Raw genomic sequence first — 17,134 nt, 5'->3', positions numbered from 1 at the left:
CTTCTGGACTGGAAGGGTTTTCCTCCTTAATGACCAGGCCATTTTTTGCCATTCGGCACTGTTTTATTTTAACGGACAATTGCGTGGTCGTGCAACACTGTACCCAAATAAAATTGATGTCCTTTTTTTCCCCCACAAATAGAGCTTTCTTTTGGTGGTATTTGATCACCTGTGTGGTTTTAATTTTTTGCCCTATGAACAAAAAAGTGCGACAATTCTGAAAAAAAAAAAAAAAAAGCAATATTTTTCACATTTTGCTATATAACATCCCCCCAAAAAAATGTAATAATCAAAATGTTTCATCCTTTTAGGCCAACTTGTATTCTGCTACATATTTTTGGTAAAAAAAAAAATCGCAATAAGCGTGTTTTGATTGGTTTACGCAAAAGTTATTACGTCTAATTTTTATTATTATTATTTTTCTTTTTTTTACTAGTAATGGCGGTGATCTGCGATTTTTAATGGGGACTGCAACATTGCGGCGGATGGATCAGACCCTTAACTGACATTTTTTACACTTTTAGGAGGACCAGTGACATTATTACAGTAATCAGTGCTAAAAAATATGCACTGTTACTGTAATAATGACACTGGCAGGGAAGGGGTTAACACAGTGGTGATCAAAGGGTTAAGTCAGAGCCTAGGGGAGTGTTTTATAACTGTGGGGGGTTGGGCTTGTGAAATTACCACAGAGACCTGTGATCCTATATAAAAGGATCACAGGCGCTCTGTGGTCATTTCAGAGAGAACAATAGTCAGCTGTGTTTATAACAGCTGACAGTCCTTCTCTCTCAGCGGGGAGCGATCATGGGTGCCTGGCGGCAATCGTGGGCGTCGGTTCCATTGATCAGCATCCCCGCTGTCTAGTGGAGGCAGGAGCACGCCGGCTGTTTCGTTCGCTCACCCCCAGAACAGCTCCCGTGGACCGATGTACCCATACGTGGATTTGTGCAGCCGGACCATCCTACCACAGTATATATATGGCGGGCGGTTGGCAAGTTGTTAAATGATCTTGCCTTGAACTCTTTTTCTCTTGTCACTCCTTTTGCCGTCTGTAACTTTGCTGCCACATATTGGGGACCTTTGGCTTGTTCCTTGACTATGCTTCTGCTTGATTCCAACCTGCAACCACTCATTACCTACCTTTGGCTTGTTTACTGACTATGCTTATGCTTATCCCTACCTGCTCTATCTGCTACTGGACCCTGGCTTGCTCATCTTCTACTGAGGGGATCTTGAGGATTGCAGCCTGGTACTAACATGCAGTAAAAGCCATCTCCACCATCAGGAGCTCCGGTGAACACCAGTTAGCACCTATACTCCGCTCCTCGGGTGAGCCGGTGTCATCCGCCAAGGTGACCTGCTTCAGTACCTATCCAGCTGGTTGGTGGGTGCCTCTCTACTGCTATAGCTACAGGCCTCTGAGCTTGACTCCAGACCATTACATCATGGCTCCTAGGGGGAGTACAGGCAAAAAAACAACAGAGTTGCTATATCTTAGAGTAGCCATTCTCAACTATGGTTCCTTCAGATGTTGGTAAAGGTTCCTTGAGCTGTGGCTAATTGACCTCCCTTCTGATTTGTTTGCAAAATGCTGGGTCCAGTGCCACTTGGTAGATATTTTTGCTGTCTGTAAAGCATTATTTTGACCACTACTGTAAGGAGAACATTCTTCCTACTGACCCTGAATAAATTCAGCTTAGTAGGGGCTCATTGAAACCTGAAAAGTATTTGAAGGGAATTGTTAGAGGTTTACTATTAAGAAATTAATGCAGTAGGGTGCTGATCATGCCTTAATAGGAGCTTAGCGAGTATATAACCTTGTACATTACCTTAAATATTTTTCAGGACAGCTACACTTAGCTGTCAAACTGGTACCATTTTATAAAAGTGCCTTAAATAAATATGTTTAATTGAGCATTGTAAGTTAAATCTTTTGCTCTTAACACTGAGACAAACAGGATACATTATATTCCATTTATGAGCAATTTGGAGATTAGCAGGTAATTCTTTTCTTGGCATCTTTGCACAAATCAGGTCCATAGTTTACAATCAATATATACAAAAATAATATAATCCATGAGCTTAACCTGTCAACACCTAAAGCCTTTCAGCTGCTCATTTTTCATAGGCTTTAGCAACAGATCTGTCATGTACCTGCGGCAGAATTCTCTAGTGCATTGGGCAGCTGCCAGCCTCGCTAGGAACAGTGACCTATTTACTAAAGTATTAGCAAACACTGCAAATGCACGAGATGGCCAGAGGTATGAGGTACCCCTTCTTAGTGACGTGCATGCAGATGTAACAGTCAAAAGTGAATTTGCATCTCTTCTACATTTGCACATAACTTGGATAGATTTTTATCACAGATTTGGGTTTGGAAAATAAAGCATTAATAATCAAATCAAAGGGCTCTGGGACATTCTTTATCTTGTTTAGTCAGAGCTTAAGTAAGATATCTACTGTTTATGAAGAACCTCTTCAGGAGTCCACTTAAGCCTTAAAAATACATTTTGGTGGTGTTACATAAAATGTAAGAAAACAGAAAGAAAAGTACTGTTTAATGTGAATTTGTAATGCAACAATGAAAAGTTACATCTTACTACATACTAAGCTAAAGAGCAAAATTGTCCAAAAATGTGTGTTTTCTTTTTTCTTTTTTTTTTTTCTGAGCAAAGAGTTTGTGTATGAATAACCCAAATTAACCCTAAACCTCTTTCCCCTCCTCTATGTCACAACATTTATTTTTTCTTTTATATATTTTCTTTTTATTTTATATATAAGAGTGGCCACAGAAAAAAACCGAATGGCCCATCAAGTCTGTCCTGATTGTTTTTTCATCTGCCTTTGTTTGTTTTTGTTTTTTTTATTTTTGGTACAGATATATATGTTTGTCCAAAGCATGTTTGAATCCACTTACTGTTGACTGATTCTGTACCTCTGCTGGAAGTCTATTCTAAGCATCAACTTTTGCTAAAATAATAATTTCTAAGTTTAGTTTTGTGCTTTTCTCTCGCTAGTTTGAGGTCATGTCCCTGTGTTCTTGACATTAACTTCATATTCCTCTTGTAACAAGAAATAGTCCTTACAACTCCCAATGACGGTGCAGTGGCTGGGAGCTCTGTTCCTATTAATGTAAGCATGAGTCCAGAACTACTGCTCCCAAGAACCTTTTCACCACACAGTGTATGGGCATGCTCCTGGGAGTTCTTTCAAACTGCTGCTTGACATTGCGTGCCATTATTAAGCTTATGATCTTCCAGAACACCCAAATCCTTCTCCACCATTGACTCCCCCAGCTGTTCTCCTCCTAGTATGTATGATGCATGCATGTTTTTAGCCCCCAAGTAATACCTTTGCATTTTTAAACATTAAACCTTATTTTTCACATAGTTGCCCAATTAAACAGTGCATTGAGGTTGGATTTTAAGTTGGAGACATCCTGTAAGAACATTTTTCCACTGCATAGCATAGTGTCATCTGCAAAGACTAAAATGGTACTTTTAATCCCAGGCCCTCTAAAATTTATAAAGATTTAAAAAAGCAATGGTCCCAACTCTGAACCATGGGGTACACCGCTGATATCCTTAGACTATTTAGAGTATGAATTATTAATCCACTACGCTGTGAATTTGGTCTTTTAGACAGTTTTCTATCCATTTACAAACACATTTTTCCCAGCCTATAGACTTTACCTTACACATTAACTGTGTGTGGGGAAGTGTGTCACACGTTTTTGCAAAATCCAAGTATACTACGTCCACAGCCACCCCTCTGTCCAAGGTTTTATTTACCTCCTCATAAAAAACAAATCAGATTTGTCTGACAACTTCTGTCTTTCATTAATCCATGCTATCTGTTGTTTGGAAGGATTGGGAAACAGGGATTTCGGGCACAAGAGTTTTTTTAAAAAAGATTTCTTTTATTCAACAGAAAACTAAATATTTTAAAATCATAGAAAAATGCAGGCAGATAATTGTGTATTAAGGACACAGTGAGACCACAAAACAATGGTCTATGTTGTACAATATCTCAGTACATAGAACTTATAAAAGTAATTTACATACAGTTCAGAGTACAAGATCATTAATAGTCATATAATTCTTGGAAACGTGTTACTTGATATCAGAAGAGAACCGCCGACGGACACCCAAGCAGTATGGTGCCGGTCAGCGGGGTCGACTGAAAGTATAAGTTAACATTCACCATGTAACATATGACCTTTGCTCGACATGTTTCGCTTTCTTAGACAAAAAAGCTTCATCTGGAGCATATCATTTATTTTGTCTGTACATATAGTAATCAGGCACATATCTCAATTTCCATAGAGAATTCTTTAACGAGGAGGACTGTGTGTTTTAGGAAGCTCAAAAACATAGGCAATGTATAGTGACATAGTAGTGAGGGTAGTCACTCCATGTCTCATATCAAACTTGGAAAGGACCAGAGCTTAATGTAGGGAGCGTATCTCCTCTGCTTGTATGTCGGCCCTTGCCACGCTGTTCCCAGCTTCCGCACAGTCCTCACCGGATGGGGAACCTCCACCATTGGTTACTATTATTACTATATGTACAGACAAAAGAAATGATATGCTCCAGATGAAGCTTTTTTGTCTAAGAAAGCGAAACATGTCGAGCAAAGGTCATATGTTACATGGTGAATGTTAACTTATACTTTCAGTCGACCCCGCTGACCGGCACCATACTGCTTGGGTGTCCGTCGGCGGTTCTCTTCTGATATCAAGTAACACGTTTCCAAGAATTATATGACTATTAATGATCTTGTACTCTGAACTGTATGTAAATTACTTTTATAAGTTCTATGTACTGAGATATTGTACAACATAGACCATTGTTTTGTGGTCTCACTGTGTCCTTAATACACAATTATCTGCCTGCATTTTTCTATGATTTTAAAATATTTAGTTTTCTGTTGAATAAAAGAAATCTTTTTTAAAAAAAACTCTTGTGCCCGAAATCCCTGTTTCCCAATCCTTCCAAATGAATTAGTCAATCGAGGATAGGGGCACACCCTAAATTGGATACGTCATGGCCAAGATGGCTGCTATCTGTGGACACATGACTTGTAAAATAATTCATGCTATCTGTTGCTTAACCTTCCCAGCGGTATTCCCAAGTGTGGCTCGGGGTTAAATTTCAGTGCCAAAAGCGGTAACCCCGTGCCACACTCAGGGTACTGCCAGAAGCATCGCTGGATCCTGAAAGCGGGGTTACTTACCTTGTCATCGGGATCCAGCGATGTATCCGGGCAGTCTGCGGCGGCGGATCTTCCTCTCGATGCTCTGTGTGCCCCGGCTTCCGCCTCCTGCGACGTGACATTCGCAGGGGGGTGGAACCGGCGGCAAATTCAAAAAGTAAAAAGCACAAACACACTGATACACTGTAATCCTATTGGATTACATTACTAAAATAAAATAAATTGACCTTAGATTGCCCCCAATGCTTTCTCCATTGCCCTTCCTTCATTTGTCCTGTACCTTGTGTCTGGATACTGCAGAGCGACCATGGCATCAAAAAAGCGTGCCGCCACCTCAAAAGCGGTATATGACCTGCTGGGCGACAGCGATACTGAATCGCTTGCAGAATGGAGTGATAGCGATTCGTGGGGAAGTTCGACGCAGAAAGCGATTGCAGCGATGATCCTGCGACTGTGCCCAGCGATGTGTGGACTTGGTGCTCGATCGACTGTGGTACGGAGCACATAGTGCCCCCAAGGTTCCCGTTTACTGGAGCACCTGGTATCAAAGTGGATGTTGAGGATGACAACCCCTTGGCATACCTGCAACTCTTTTTGACCGATGAGGTTATTGAAAAGATTGTTGTGGAAACTAATTGGTACCAGGAGCAACAAGCTGCAGCGCATCAGCGGTTTTCAAGGAGCAGGATGTGGGAACCCGTGACCAAAGCGGACATCTGGAAGTTTCTGGGCCTAATTATTCTGCAGGGAGTGGTGGGGAAACCTCTGCAGAAGTGGTATTGGACCACCAACAAATTACTGGCCACTCCTTTTTTTGGCATGGTTATGTCGGAATACAAATTTTCGCTCATTATGAAGTATTTGCACTTTACAAATAATGACGAATTTGACGAGACTTCTCATCCAGCTCCAAAACTCAAAAAGATTTGGGACGTTTATCAAATCATTTTGAAAAATTTCCAGCAGTCCTATGTGCCAGAAAGAGACATTTGTATAGACGAAAGTCTAATGGCCTACAAAGGAAGACTCAGCTGGATACAGTATATTGCATCCAAGAGAGCACGCTTTGGCATAAAGTAATTTATGCTATGTGAATTCAGCTCTGGATACATTTGGAATTCGGTCCTATACACCGGTAAAGGAACCAAATTCAATTAAAGGTTCAGCAGCTATGGAATGGCAACCGCTTCAGTTCTGACGCTGATTGAGCTATGCTGAATCAGGGGTACTGTGTCACCACAGACAATTTTTATACGTACCAAGAACTGTATGAGTTCCTTCTACACAGCAACATGCGTATAGGAACGTTAGAGCTAACCGGCGGGACATGCCCCCAACCTTTGCCAACAAAAAGCTCAAGCCTGGAGAAATAGTTGCCTGGCAGAAAGGAAAAATGATGGCACTGAGATGGCGCGACAAAAAAGATGTGTGCCTGATGAGTACCAGTCACAACACCTCTACTCTCATGGTACACAGAAAAGGTGGAAAAGATGTAATGAAACCACAACTGGTAATAGATTACAACAACACCATGGGAGGTGTGAACAGAGCTGACCAGGCCATGACTTTTTATCCGGCAATGCGGAAACAACAAAAAAAATATTATAAAAAAATATTCAGGCATCTTCTTGAACAGTGTTTGTGGAACGCATTTATTCTCCTAAAAAAGAAGAGTGGTTCATGCAGACTTTGTTTGGAAAATTGCCGAACTGATATTTCTCAGGCACCAAACACCAATGGCTGTAAGTAGATCCGGACACCGTGCTGCTGGTGTTGTTAACCCCGAACGCCTGACCTGTCGTCACTTTATGGACCACATACCACAACAAGGATGTGTGTGGTTTGCTGTTCCAAACGTGACGACACTGAAAGGAAAATCCAAAAAGAAACGCGGTACTATTGTCCTGACTGTGACGTTGAACTTTGTGCTGTACCCTGTTTTAAAATTTTCCATACCCGGGACATTTACTGAATATGACTACTAATATTGCATCCTTGTTTGACCAAAAAAAATCTCAGTGTTTTTGATAACATTATTTACTCTAATTTATTGAATAAAAAGTTTTATTGTTATTATATTATTATTTTTTATCATTTTATAGTTATTTATTATATTATAATTTAGGATTTTGTGTTTCAAACTTTATCATACCCGGTATGTTATAAAGAACGCACAGTAAAAAAAAAAATCATATATAAATAGTTGATTTGGGCTGCTCATCCTTAAGAATTACATCCAAATAATGGTACCACTTTCAGCACCTAAAATCCGAAATAATCATACCGCCAGGGAGGTTAAAATATTTTTTTTTGCAGCAAGAACTCATCCATGTGATCTTTTATTAAACTCTCCAGTTTCTTCCCAACTATAGAAGTTAAACTAACAGGTCTATAGTTACTAGGTAAAGACTTTTAAATACGGACACCACGTCCCATTAAAGATTCCCTAAAAATGAGAAACAATGGCTTTGAAATGTTCAAAAGTTCAAATTTTTTAGGATCCATGGGTAGGTTAGGAGTACATTGGATTTCCAGCAGAAGAACAGTTATTTTTCTGTACTTGCAGCATTTTAAAAGGGAAAAAAAACACGGGGAGATATTAATATGCTTTTTTTTTTTTTTTTAATTTATGCCTTGATGTACATTTTAGAGACTTTAGTCTCTCTAATCATTCAAAGCATGTTACTCCTGTGACAGACCTGTAATTACTTCCTATTTTATGATGCGATAGAAGGTATGTGATAAACTATTTCTGTGCAGCAGAATATTGATAGGAACATACACAGAGCTTCAGGGAGTGTAGTTTGATCATAAAGATCATAATGTCAAGCTTAGCATGTCACTGTACTAAGGGCTCCACAAAAACATTTCCAGAATCACTAAATTGATTTGGATCATGTATCTGTAAATCTGAAATGTGTAGTTAATGTCACAAATGTACATTATTTTAAAGCTGAACTCCAGGAAATCTTAAAATGATCCCTTGAAGTGGGGCTGCACCCCCACTGCAAAGTCTAATTATCCATTTAGGTCGGTGGGACACAGAAAAGAAGATTTACCTACCCACTCCTCTGCTCCTTCGAGCTGCTAGATCATTCTCTTCAGCCTCTTCTATCCTACGCTCCAGTAGTCTAAGGCAATGTTTTTCAACCTTTTTCTAGTCAAGGCACCTTTCATAATTCTGCACAATCTTGAGGCACCCCGATATCAAATGTAAAAAGCTAAAATAATAGTACATATCACAGTAGCATCTACACACATAGGATACCCAATGTTAGAGGTGATTTATTCTTCCAAAACAAACACACATTAGCACACTGGTACTGACTAGTGTTTTGGTGTTTCTCTTCTCCCTCATTCAGCCATTGTGTCTCCAGTGCTGATGGAGAGGGGCAAATGAGAATGCTGTGCAGGCACCCGACTTCCTCCTTATCAACTGATGAGGTCAATAGCTGTTAAGACGCCGGCAGCTAGAAGGTTGTAAAGGTGCACAATAATAACCTGTGGCTTTGTGTAACTAAAAGGCAGGCTTCATCCACCCACTGGCTTTTATACAATTTATTGGGCAATTTTTCAGCATTTTGCCAAGGCACCCTTGAGTAAACCTGATGGCACCCTGGTGGCTGGTCTAAGGTATAACATATGTGGCTGATGCTGTGTAAGGGAAAACTGACTTACATTTAGTTCGTACAGTAAGCGGTGAACTTCTGGCACTGAAATGTACAAATCTGGCTGCAGTATACAAGTGACAGCAGGTTGCTCACTCAGTGCTTCTTACATTCAGAAAAGGCCTTGTATTCTTTTCACAAAGCATTATGTGATTGAAGGAAGGGAGACGGTGGCGTTCATCCACACCTCTAGCATTCACAGAATGAATTATATTTAGTGAAAAGAATGCAGGGGATGCCACTAGAACAACCTGCTAAGATCTCTATACTACAGCCGGATCTGTAAGTTTCAGTGCCAGAAGTTCAGTGCTTACTGTGCTTTACAAGCTGAATAAAAGCAAAAGTTTTCCTTAATGCAGCAGCAGCCACACATGTCATACACTTCATTAGTGGTAATTTAGTTTTACAGTGCAAATTCCCAAAAATCTTTTTTGTCAGAAGTTTAGCTAATCAGCTTTAAAGGAAATGCCAGGTAAAATATTCTCCTACCACTTCCCTGTATTTTCAGTGCTCAATAATTACTAACTATGAAATCCACTCTTTAAGCATGTCCTGAATGCCAAGATTGTGGCATGTAATCCATTTCCCTTCCTTCTTAAAAGCAAATATATTTTATTCTACCTTTTTAAGCCAGGTGTGGAAGCTTCATCCCTCTACATTATCCAGAGCTACCCCTGCAGTTCTACACTCAATCTAGCCTGCACCTTGCTGTGCTTCAGGGTAAAGAGTACATGAGGACAAACAGGACACCTTTGGACAATGCAACAACCTGGAGCTTGGAGACCAGGCTTCGAATGGAAAACTAAGCTTGTTTGTATGGCAATCGGCTAGTGTGGGTTCAGCAGGTTAATAAACAAATGTGTCGAGTTAGCCTTTTAGAAAATAATTGCATACTCCTTCGTAAAATGGGGAAACAAAAAAAAAAAAAAAGAAAAGAAACAAAGGCCGAAACATGAGCTGTCTGGCTTACAAGTTTGTATTTTAAGTGCTGTAAAAACAATTCGAGATAATGTTTTTAATTTTGATTTAAATGATGTAATTGCTAGTGATTAGCTGCTCAAATGAGCTGCCAAATAAATATTATAAATGTAATTCTGGACATTAGCCGTCCATCCAGGCAAGTTTACAACTGTGAATGCAAATCTTGGAAGGCTTTAAAAATAATGATGAAAATCAATCAGCCGACTCGTTTTTATAGTGCAAATAAAGCCCTCTAGACGATGGAAGTGGGTTAAATGAATAAAACTCATGGAAAAAGACTCGTTATTGATTTGAAAACAGATGGGAATCCGTACACTCACACAGGCTTTAATTCCCAGAGCTGGATGGACTCCAAATTTCTGTTTACTCTGGTGGGTCCTTTTAGAGCAGCGTTAAGACCTGATAAGCATTAGTACAAATGCAACATTACAATGTGTATGTTATGTTCATTTTAGAAAGTTCCATTTGTTAGCGGACATTCTGGTAATGCTGCTCTTTTACAGGTCTGGTGCAAGGTCAATATAGAGCTGTTTTCATAGATGTTTTATCTCACAGGCAGTCCAGCCGTGAGGTTTTTGCATTTGTATTTGCAATTTTGCTCTCCCATTGCCAATAGGAATGTCTACTCCCTATATCGTATTTATTCTGAGGTCCACCCTATGGCATGAGACCTTAGTTACTTGTTGTGTAGCTCTTTGCAGCCCCAGTAGTGGGAGTGTGAGCATTGATTTGCAAAGGGGGTTCTAATGTCAGTGATTTCTAGAAGTCTTGCATAACATGTCCCCAGTCTTTGACTGTCATCTACTGAAAACCTCTAGCCTCAATACCAGTATCTGTCTGCAGTCTTGACTATCTTCTCTGGTATGTTTTCAGTTTATGACATGCTTCTGTAACATTACATACCTCATATGTTGAATGAACAATACTCTTAAGCAACAGGGGTAATAAGACTTAGAAGTAGAAATGATATATCTCATCACCAGAGAAAAAAACAATAACTCATTTGCACCTACCAAAAATGAAAATATCTTTTGGCGGACTGATTCTTTAAGAAAATATGGCTCCTTAAAGGTTAAAGCAGAGCTCCAGATGCAAGACTTCTAGCTAGGCACCATTATAATACATAAAAACAATTCTAAATATACGGAAAAAAAATATTACATTTATTACTTATAGTATAGAAGCTTCCAATGTTGCCTTGCAGTCTCTGTATTCCTACAGTGGCAGCTTGCAGAAGGAGCCCTACATTATAGCCTTGTGATTTATTTACAGATCACACATCAGCTCTTGACATTTTTTGCAGTCAAAGAGGACAAGTTTGTCACCCAGCAGACATATCATTATTCTTACTAGATTTTCAGGTGGAGACACCATATCCATTTTCAACACAAGAGACAAAACAGAATTTGTATGTTGAATAGTCGCCAGAATGGGGAAACACACGGATCATTTCATGCCTGAATTTAGTTATATTATATTGGTTAATTTACAGTATTATTAGTAGTGCTTAATATACAATTTATAGTAAGCCTATAGCCAGGCTCTACTATCATAATAAACAAGCTTTAAACAGGACCACAATGACCTCTGTAGCTAAAGCTATTGTGCACCGATTCTAATTTATCAGCAGAAGCACTAAATTCCTGCTGTCCAGCTTACCCAGCCCAGCCCTCCCCATGAGCTCCTGCTCTGTATCTGCATTAGGTATGGGAGGACTGCTGAGTCACAGCTGGGAGGTGGGATCATGTAAGCTTAGCTACCAAGTTTACCTTTACCAAAATATATTCTAAGCCATTAATGATCCCAGTATATAATAATTAAAAAAAGAAAAAACAACGTCCGCTTTGTAAAACATGTATTCTTTTTTAGTGTCATACCTGTAGGTCAGTCCCAGATAACAGCCCCCTAGTCCTGCATTATTTGGTTTTCATTATTGTAATGCTGGGAGTGAGCGTCCAATGGTTTTCACATCTTAGTAATAAGGCAGCACAGAGGGATTGCTAATCGGGTTTTTGTTGGCCAGGACTCTAACAAATGGCCTACAGATATGACAAAATAAAATTATTATTTAATTGCACATTTTTTTTTTTTTAAATGTACAGCAGCCCCTTGACTGCATTGTCTGTTTTCTAGAAAAGGTAAACTTTGCCTTCTCCACCCTTAGACATATACAGAAAAAAATGTAAAAGTAAACAAATAGGGGTGGGGGGGTTTAAAAAATGCAGTGTTAGGAGAATACCTGTAGTGGGGGGAGATCAATCACCAAAAACATCAGGCTAAGCACAGTTCTTAGTTCTTAAGAGGTTAAATTGTCTGAACTGCTAGACAGATTATCGGTGTCAGAGTCAAAAGCAAAGGCCGGTGCAGGAGAAGAGTTTTGTAGTCGGGGGGTCACAATCCAAGATCGGTGCACGAAAAGAGTTTCGTAGTCAGGGATCATAAGTCAAGGTCAATTCCAAGTAGCACTAGAGGTAGCTCGAAGCAGCGGGCAGGATAATGTGTGGAGCTCAATAATCTGGCAAACAGAAAGTGCAGAGACGTGACTTAAATCAAGAAGCTCCTGAGAGGAGCTAAAGAGTTCAAGGTTCAGCAGAAGTCAAGGCACAAGTCGGGGTTGTCCAATGGATCAGACAAGGTGCTGTCCATGTCCAGCATCTCAGGTAGCTCAGTGAGCAGAGTCCATTGCCAAACCACGCCCTGACACACAGGGATGAGAAGATCCTGACCTGGACAATCAAAATGAGGGATTAAATCAGTAATGCCTAAAGAAGAACTACAGGAAAAAAAAACTTAAAAAAAAATCTGCAACAAGTAATTTAATCTCAAAGGGGGAATGCCACCTCTGGAATGGCTGCCTGTTATTTACAATTTCATTGAAGCTGGGAGGTAAAGCTGTTGCTATACATTAGGCACTTGAAAAGGAGACTTGCAGCTCTCCTACACACAAGCTGTCCTGTCATTTCTCCACCCCTCCTCTAGTTTTGTTCAGTCACAGAACCCATTCACAAATACAAAGCATTTTAGTGTATGGACAGGGGGGTGGAGGGGCAGGCAGGACAGCTTGTGCGTAGGAGAGCCTCTAGTTAACTTTTGGAGCAGCAATGTATAGCGATACTTCCCAGCTTCAATTAAATTGTAAAGAACAGGCAGCGATCCAAGAGGTAGCATACAACTCCTGAGATTTATCTATTTGTATCTATTTGTAGCCCAGCAGATTTTTTAAAAATATTTCCCTGGAGTTTATGTTTTGATCATGTAGGTGGTATATATAATGCACACTTTTATATCATTGGTAATAAGGTATTCTGGGATATCAAAGTGACATTAAAGCGGAACTAAAGTCAGGGATATTCAATTATTCTTCAGTGGTCTCACGCACACTAGGTCCCTTGCCGGTGCCAGCATCTTCTCCCTGGCTTCTTCCAGGTGCACGTCTTCAACCATCTTGATTAGGAAGCATGCATTCTTAACTCAAAAAAGACCTTGTTTTGCGCTAAGCCTCCTCCAATTCTCCAAATTCCTTTTTATTGTTGCTTCCTAGTAGAGTAGGTGTAATGTAGTAGGTGGCTACATTTATTCTCCATGGTCCTCCTGTATGTAGGAATATAGCCACTCTCTTTTGCTTGCTCCAGAGATGAACTTGGGACTATGTACTATGGGATGTATAGTGTGCATAGAGCAGTGTACATGACTGCAACTAACACAAATTGATTGTTCCATTCAAAGAAAAGTGAGGTTGAATATGGGAGGTTCAGAAGATCAAGGAGGACTTTACAACGAGCAGAAAAACACAGTAGAAAACAATGTCATGATAAATAAATAGCAGGGTCATTAAATAGTGAATGTGTATAGATTTTGTTTGGATAATAAGGACTATGTTTAGTGTTACTTTAATGTCTGTATATGTTTGTACTACTTATAAACATACAACTCATATAACTCCTGAAGAAGTAAACACAGGTCTACGAAATGCATAGAGAATTCCATCTCCACCATATATCTACAATAATAGTGGCACACGGGTAACTGTAATATGTCATATCTTTTAGTAATAAAGTAATATAAGCTTTCGATTTTCAGTGGTGTGACTGAAGTTAATTTGGGGAATTGTATGGATGATGGGGGTTAGTACCACTTTAGCTTGTCTTTTTTTTCGTGGGGGGGAAGGGGGGTGGTTACTGGAGAAATGTATAATCTTTTAAGGATTTTGCAGCTGTAATTGTAATTGGTAAAATCTGATTTTTACCAGTGAAAGTAATTGGGGGTTTCATTACACATATGGAAAGTTGGTACCTTTAAAATCCTAAGGGGTTTCCTGGAATGCATTCCTATGTGTATGTTGTATATAAGTTTGGGATGTAGGTACATTGAATGAATTGTGTTGATAGATGGCTTACACGCTGTCAATCTAATAAATTATAGTCTTGTTTTTTCCTATAGTTCTTCTTAAAGGGAGATTATATGCATATGGAAGGTGGGGGTTCAGGATTTCCATAGATAATTTTCTCCAGTAAATGCACCTTGTGCAGGTCATTTAAGATCTCTCCAAGCCAGAAATATAGTACTTGAATACCTAATGATTGTGGCTAATAGACAATGCTGGCATGCTGACCTCTGCACCAGTAGGTGTAAAGGTATGCTCCAGCATACAGTCATAATATTGCATTAAAATGTATTTACGAAACAGTCATGCTCTCATACTGAAGCGCTGGTATGGCAGGAATCAGCAGTTATTTTCCATGAAGATTTAGGAGGCTGCCAAAAACTCAGAATATTACAAAATATCATGCAGCAAAGACAAGCACAATCTTGAACCAAACAGTTTGGTTTGGAGACTTATAATGACAAACTGAATAAGAGTCCACAGAAGCTCTTCATTACGCTAGTTTATCATGGGATTGAGGGTCATCTGATTGACCGTGGGTCACTGATCTTTCATGTTTCTCTTAAACTGTGCTAGCAATTGTCTTGTCTGTGCAATAATCATTTGGAACAGTGCCCTACGGTGGCTTTACTAATCCCTGCAATATACTTCCTCATTACCCTTTGATTTATAGCTAATAACCTGTTTGAAGATTACAGACATCTTATATAACACATTCATCACCAAATAAAGAAATCTTTGTTCCCAAGAGCTAACTAATATGTGATACAGCACCAAACTTTACTGTGATTTTTTTTTTTTACAAGATTTCAGGTGATCACTGTCGTGAAAAAATATAGGGGGCTTATTTTGCCAGCCTTTCCTTTTCAAAATGTCAGGTCCCTGGCTGTCAAGGTGATCCAGCAGCTTCAGTGACCTGAAACATATGTGCAAATCAGTAGTTCTGTTTTGACTTATTTATTTAACCTAAAGGGATGGCCATTGCTGACCTTATTGACCTACATGCTTGTTCTATGTCAATGAGATCAGCAATGGTTGCCCCACTACAGTTTACCTTTAAAAGGTCATGAACATTTTACTGCTCTTGTAGTGAAAATGTTGCTGGAGGTTTAAAAGTGCGTAAGTGTAGTAGTAGTATATTAGGACCTGACTGAAATCTGTTAGCAAAATGTATAAAAGGAGGAGCATGAGCCTTGCATAGTGTTTAGACAATGGAACGCATCTTTAATAATCAAGATCCCAACTGCTCTTGCAGTCTTACGTGCCGGGTTTGCATCTGCCGTTTTTTGTGTTTTTAATATTAACTAAAAAAATGAGCATGTCTATCCAACAAGCTATAGCAGTCCAGTATCCCAGACATATGGGTCAGTATTTTATAGCAAGAGGGTAAACAGTCTGTAGACCCAAAAATTCTTCCTTACTCTAAAAACCTCAGCTGTATCATCGTTGATAGGAGAGGTTTGCAAACCTTTGGAGCCCAGAAAGAACCACTTGTAGTTTTTTTTTCTTTTGTGGGGGGGGGGGTGGGGGGGGTGGGAGTATATTTAACTTACCTTCTATGGAGGCAAGTAAGTTGCTGCCCCCTGCCATGGCAAAGCAGGCCCTTTACCCGTTTACTATAATACCAAGCATTATTTTGAAAATACATCTCACAATGTGAAGTCCAGAGGGTGTGAAATGCAGACCTGAGTAAATTACATCCCCAGAGCCACATCTGGCTTTTTGGTTGTCTCTATCTGGCCATTGATACCTCCTTTGTCAGCATGAGGCACACTGACAGATGTCTGTATAGAGAGCTGCAAAAATTGGAAGGAGAGAGCCTGAGGAGTTGATGGTACAGTGGAGAGGCTCATTTCTGCTGGAAGAGCATTGCCTAAAAGACGTCCTGACACTCTCCTGCCACTCTGCTGCCCAGCCAAGTTCTTCCTGAGCAAACCCCAGGAGATGTGCACCTGTTATTCACACCAGGTCAGGACCTACAGAAATCCACAATGTATCAATCTCAGGCTCTCTCCTTACATTCACAGTCCTTTTCAGAGGACATTTGAGAGGCACGGAGGAGTTGTTATATCGCCTCCTCACCATCTGATTTAATCTTATAATTCCTACACTACCACGCTGCAATTGTGTGCACTACACGTGGTTTCAGCCTGGCCTTATTGAGCTCAATAGGCAAGCTTGACAAGTGGTGCCACTTGTCAAACGTTGCAGCCCAAGCTAAAAATGCTGCAGCCACATGTGCAAAACCCAATCTGGTTGTTATTTTACTGTTCAAGTGGGCAGCCAGGGGCAGTAAAATGATGGCTCAGCCACACACTGTCTGAAAGAGACCTATTTCATGAGCAGTTGTACCTATTATTCCTAGTGCCAGGTGTTTCTGTATGTTTTTTTTTTGTTCTTAGGGACCATAACAGGTCCAAACTTTTTAATGAATTAAGTTCAACCCTCCACAACAGTCCCAGTCTCTCATGTGGTCTTTTGGGAAAATTAATTTCCAATCCTTGATGTAGAGGCTCTTTTGGTTTCAAAAATGGTTCCTATAATCAGAAAGATTTTTCTGCTTGTCATAGTGCTAATCCTCTAAGAAATTAAATGCACACTAGGAGAGATGCCCCTGTTCAATGACTATAACCCTCGAGGCACCTTGGAGGGAGTTCAGTAATATTCCACGTATAAATAATAGTTGGCACAAGGGAGTTTTTTTCTTGTAAAACAGGTTCATGGCTTATTCCAAGCAGAGAACACTATAGACATTATTAGTGTCAGCAGCAAAGAAGGATTACTTCATCTAGTAAGGCAACATTTCGGATAGCATAATTATCCTTTATTAAGCCATTCGTATAGTTCCCCACATTTATATATAAACACTAAAATCCACTATCCA

The 17,134-nt window shown here is 39.8% G+C and overlaps 2 protein-coding genes across 2 annotated transcripts in view; both read left to right on the top strand.

The window, feature by feature from the left end:
* LOC309550186 (piggyBac transposable element-derived protein 4-like) overlaps nt 1-6,458 on the top strand; it is a gene marked incomplete at its 5' end in the record, with an annotated part of 56,774 nt that extends 50,316 nt beyond the window's left edge. Inside the window, one exon of the mRNA XM_082250608.1 lies at nt 5,679-6,458. Within this exon, the coding sequence (XP_082106734.1) occupies nt 5,679-6,297 (619 nt within the window). The 3' untranslated portion in view covers nt 6,298-6,458. The remainder of the gene's footprint in view (nt 1-5,678) is intronic.
* SLC24A3 (solute carrier family 24 member 3) overlaps nt 1-17,134 on the top strand; it is a 555,181-nt gene that overhangs the window by 109,888 nt on the left and 428,159 nt on the right. The window lies entirely within an intron of this gene.

The sequence above is a fragment of the Pelophylax lessonae genome, assembly GCF_965119305.1.
Source record: "Pelophylax lessonae genome assembly, chromosome: 3".
Classification (NCBI taxonomy): Eukaryota; Metazoa; Chordata; class Amphibia; order Anura; family Ranidae; genus Pelophylax; species Pelophylax lessonae.
Note: the sequence above shows the minus strand (reverse complement) of the source record. Positions and strands in the feature narration are given on the sequence as shown.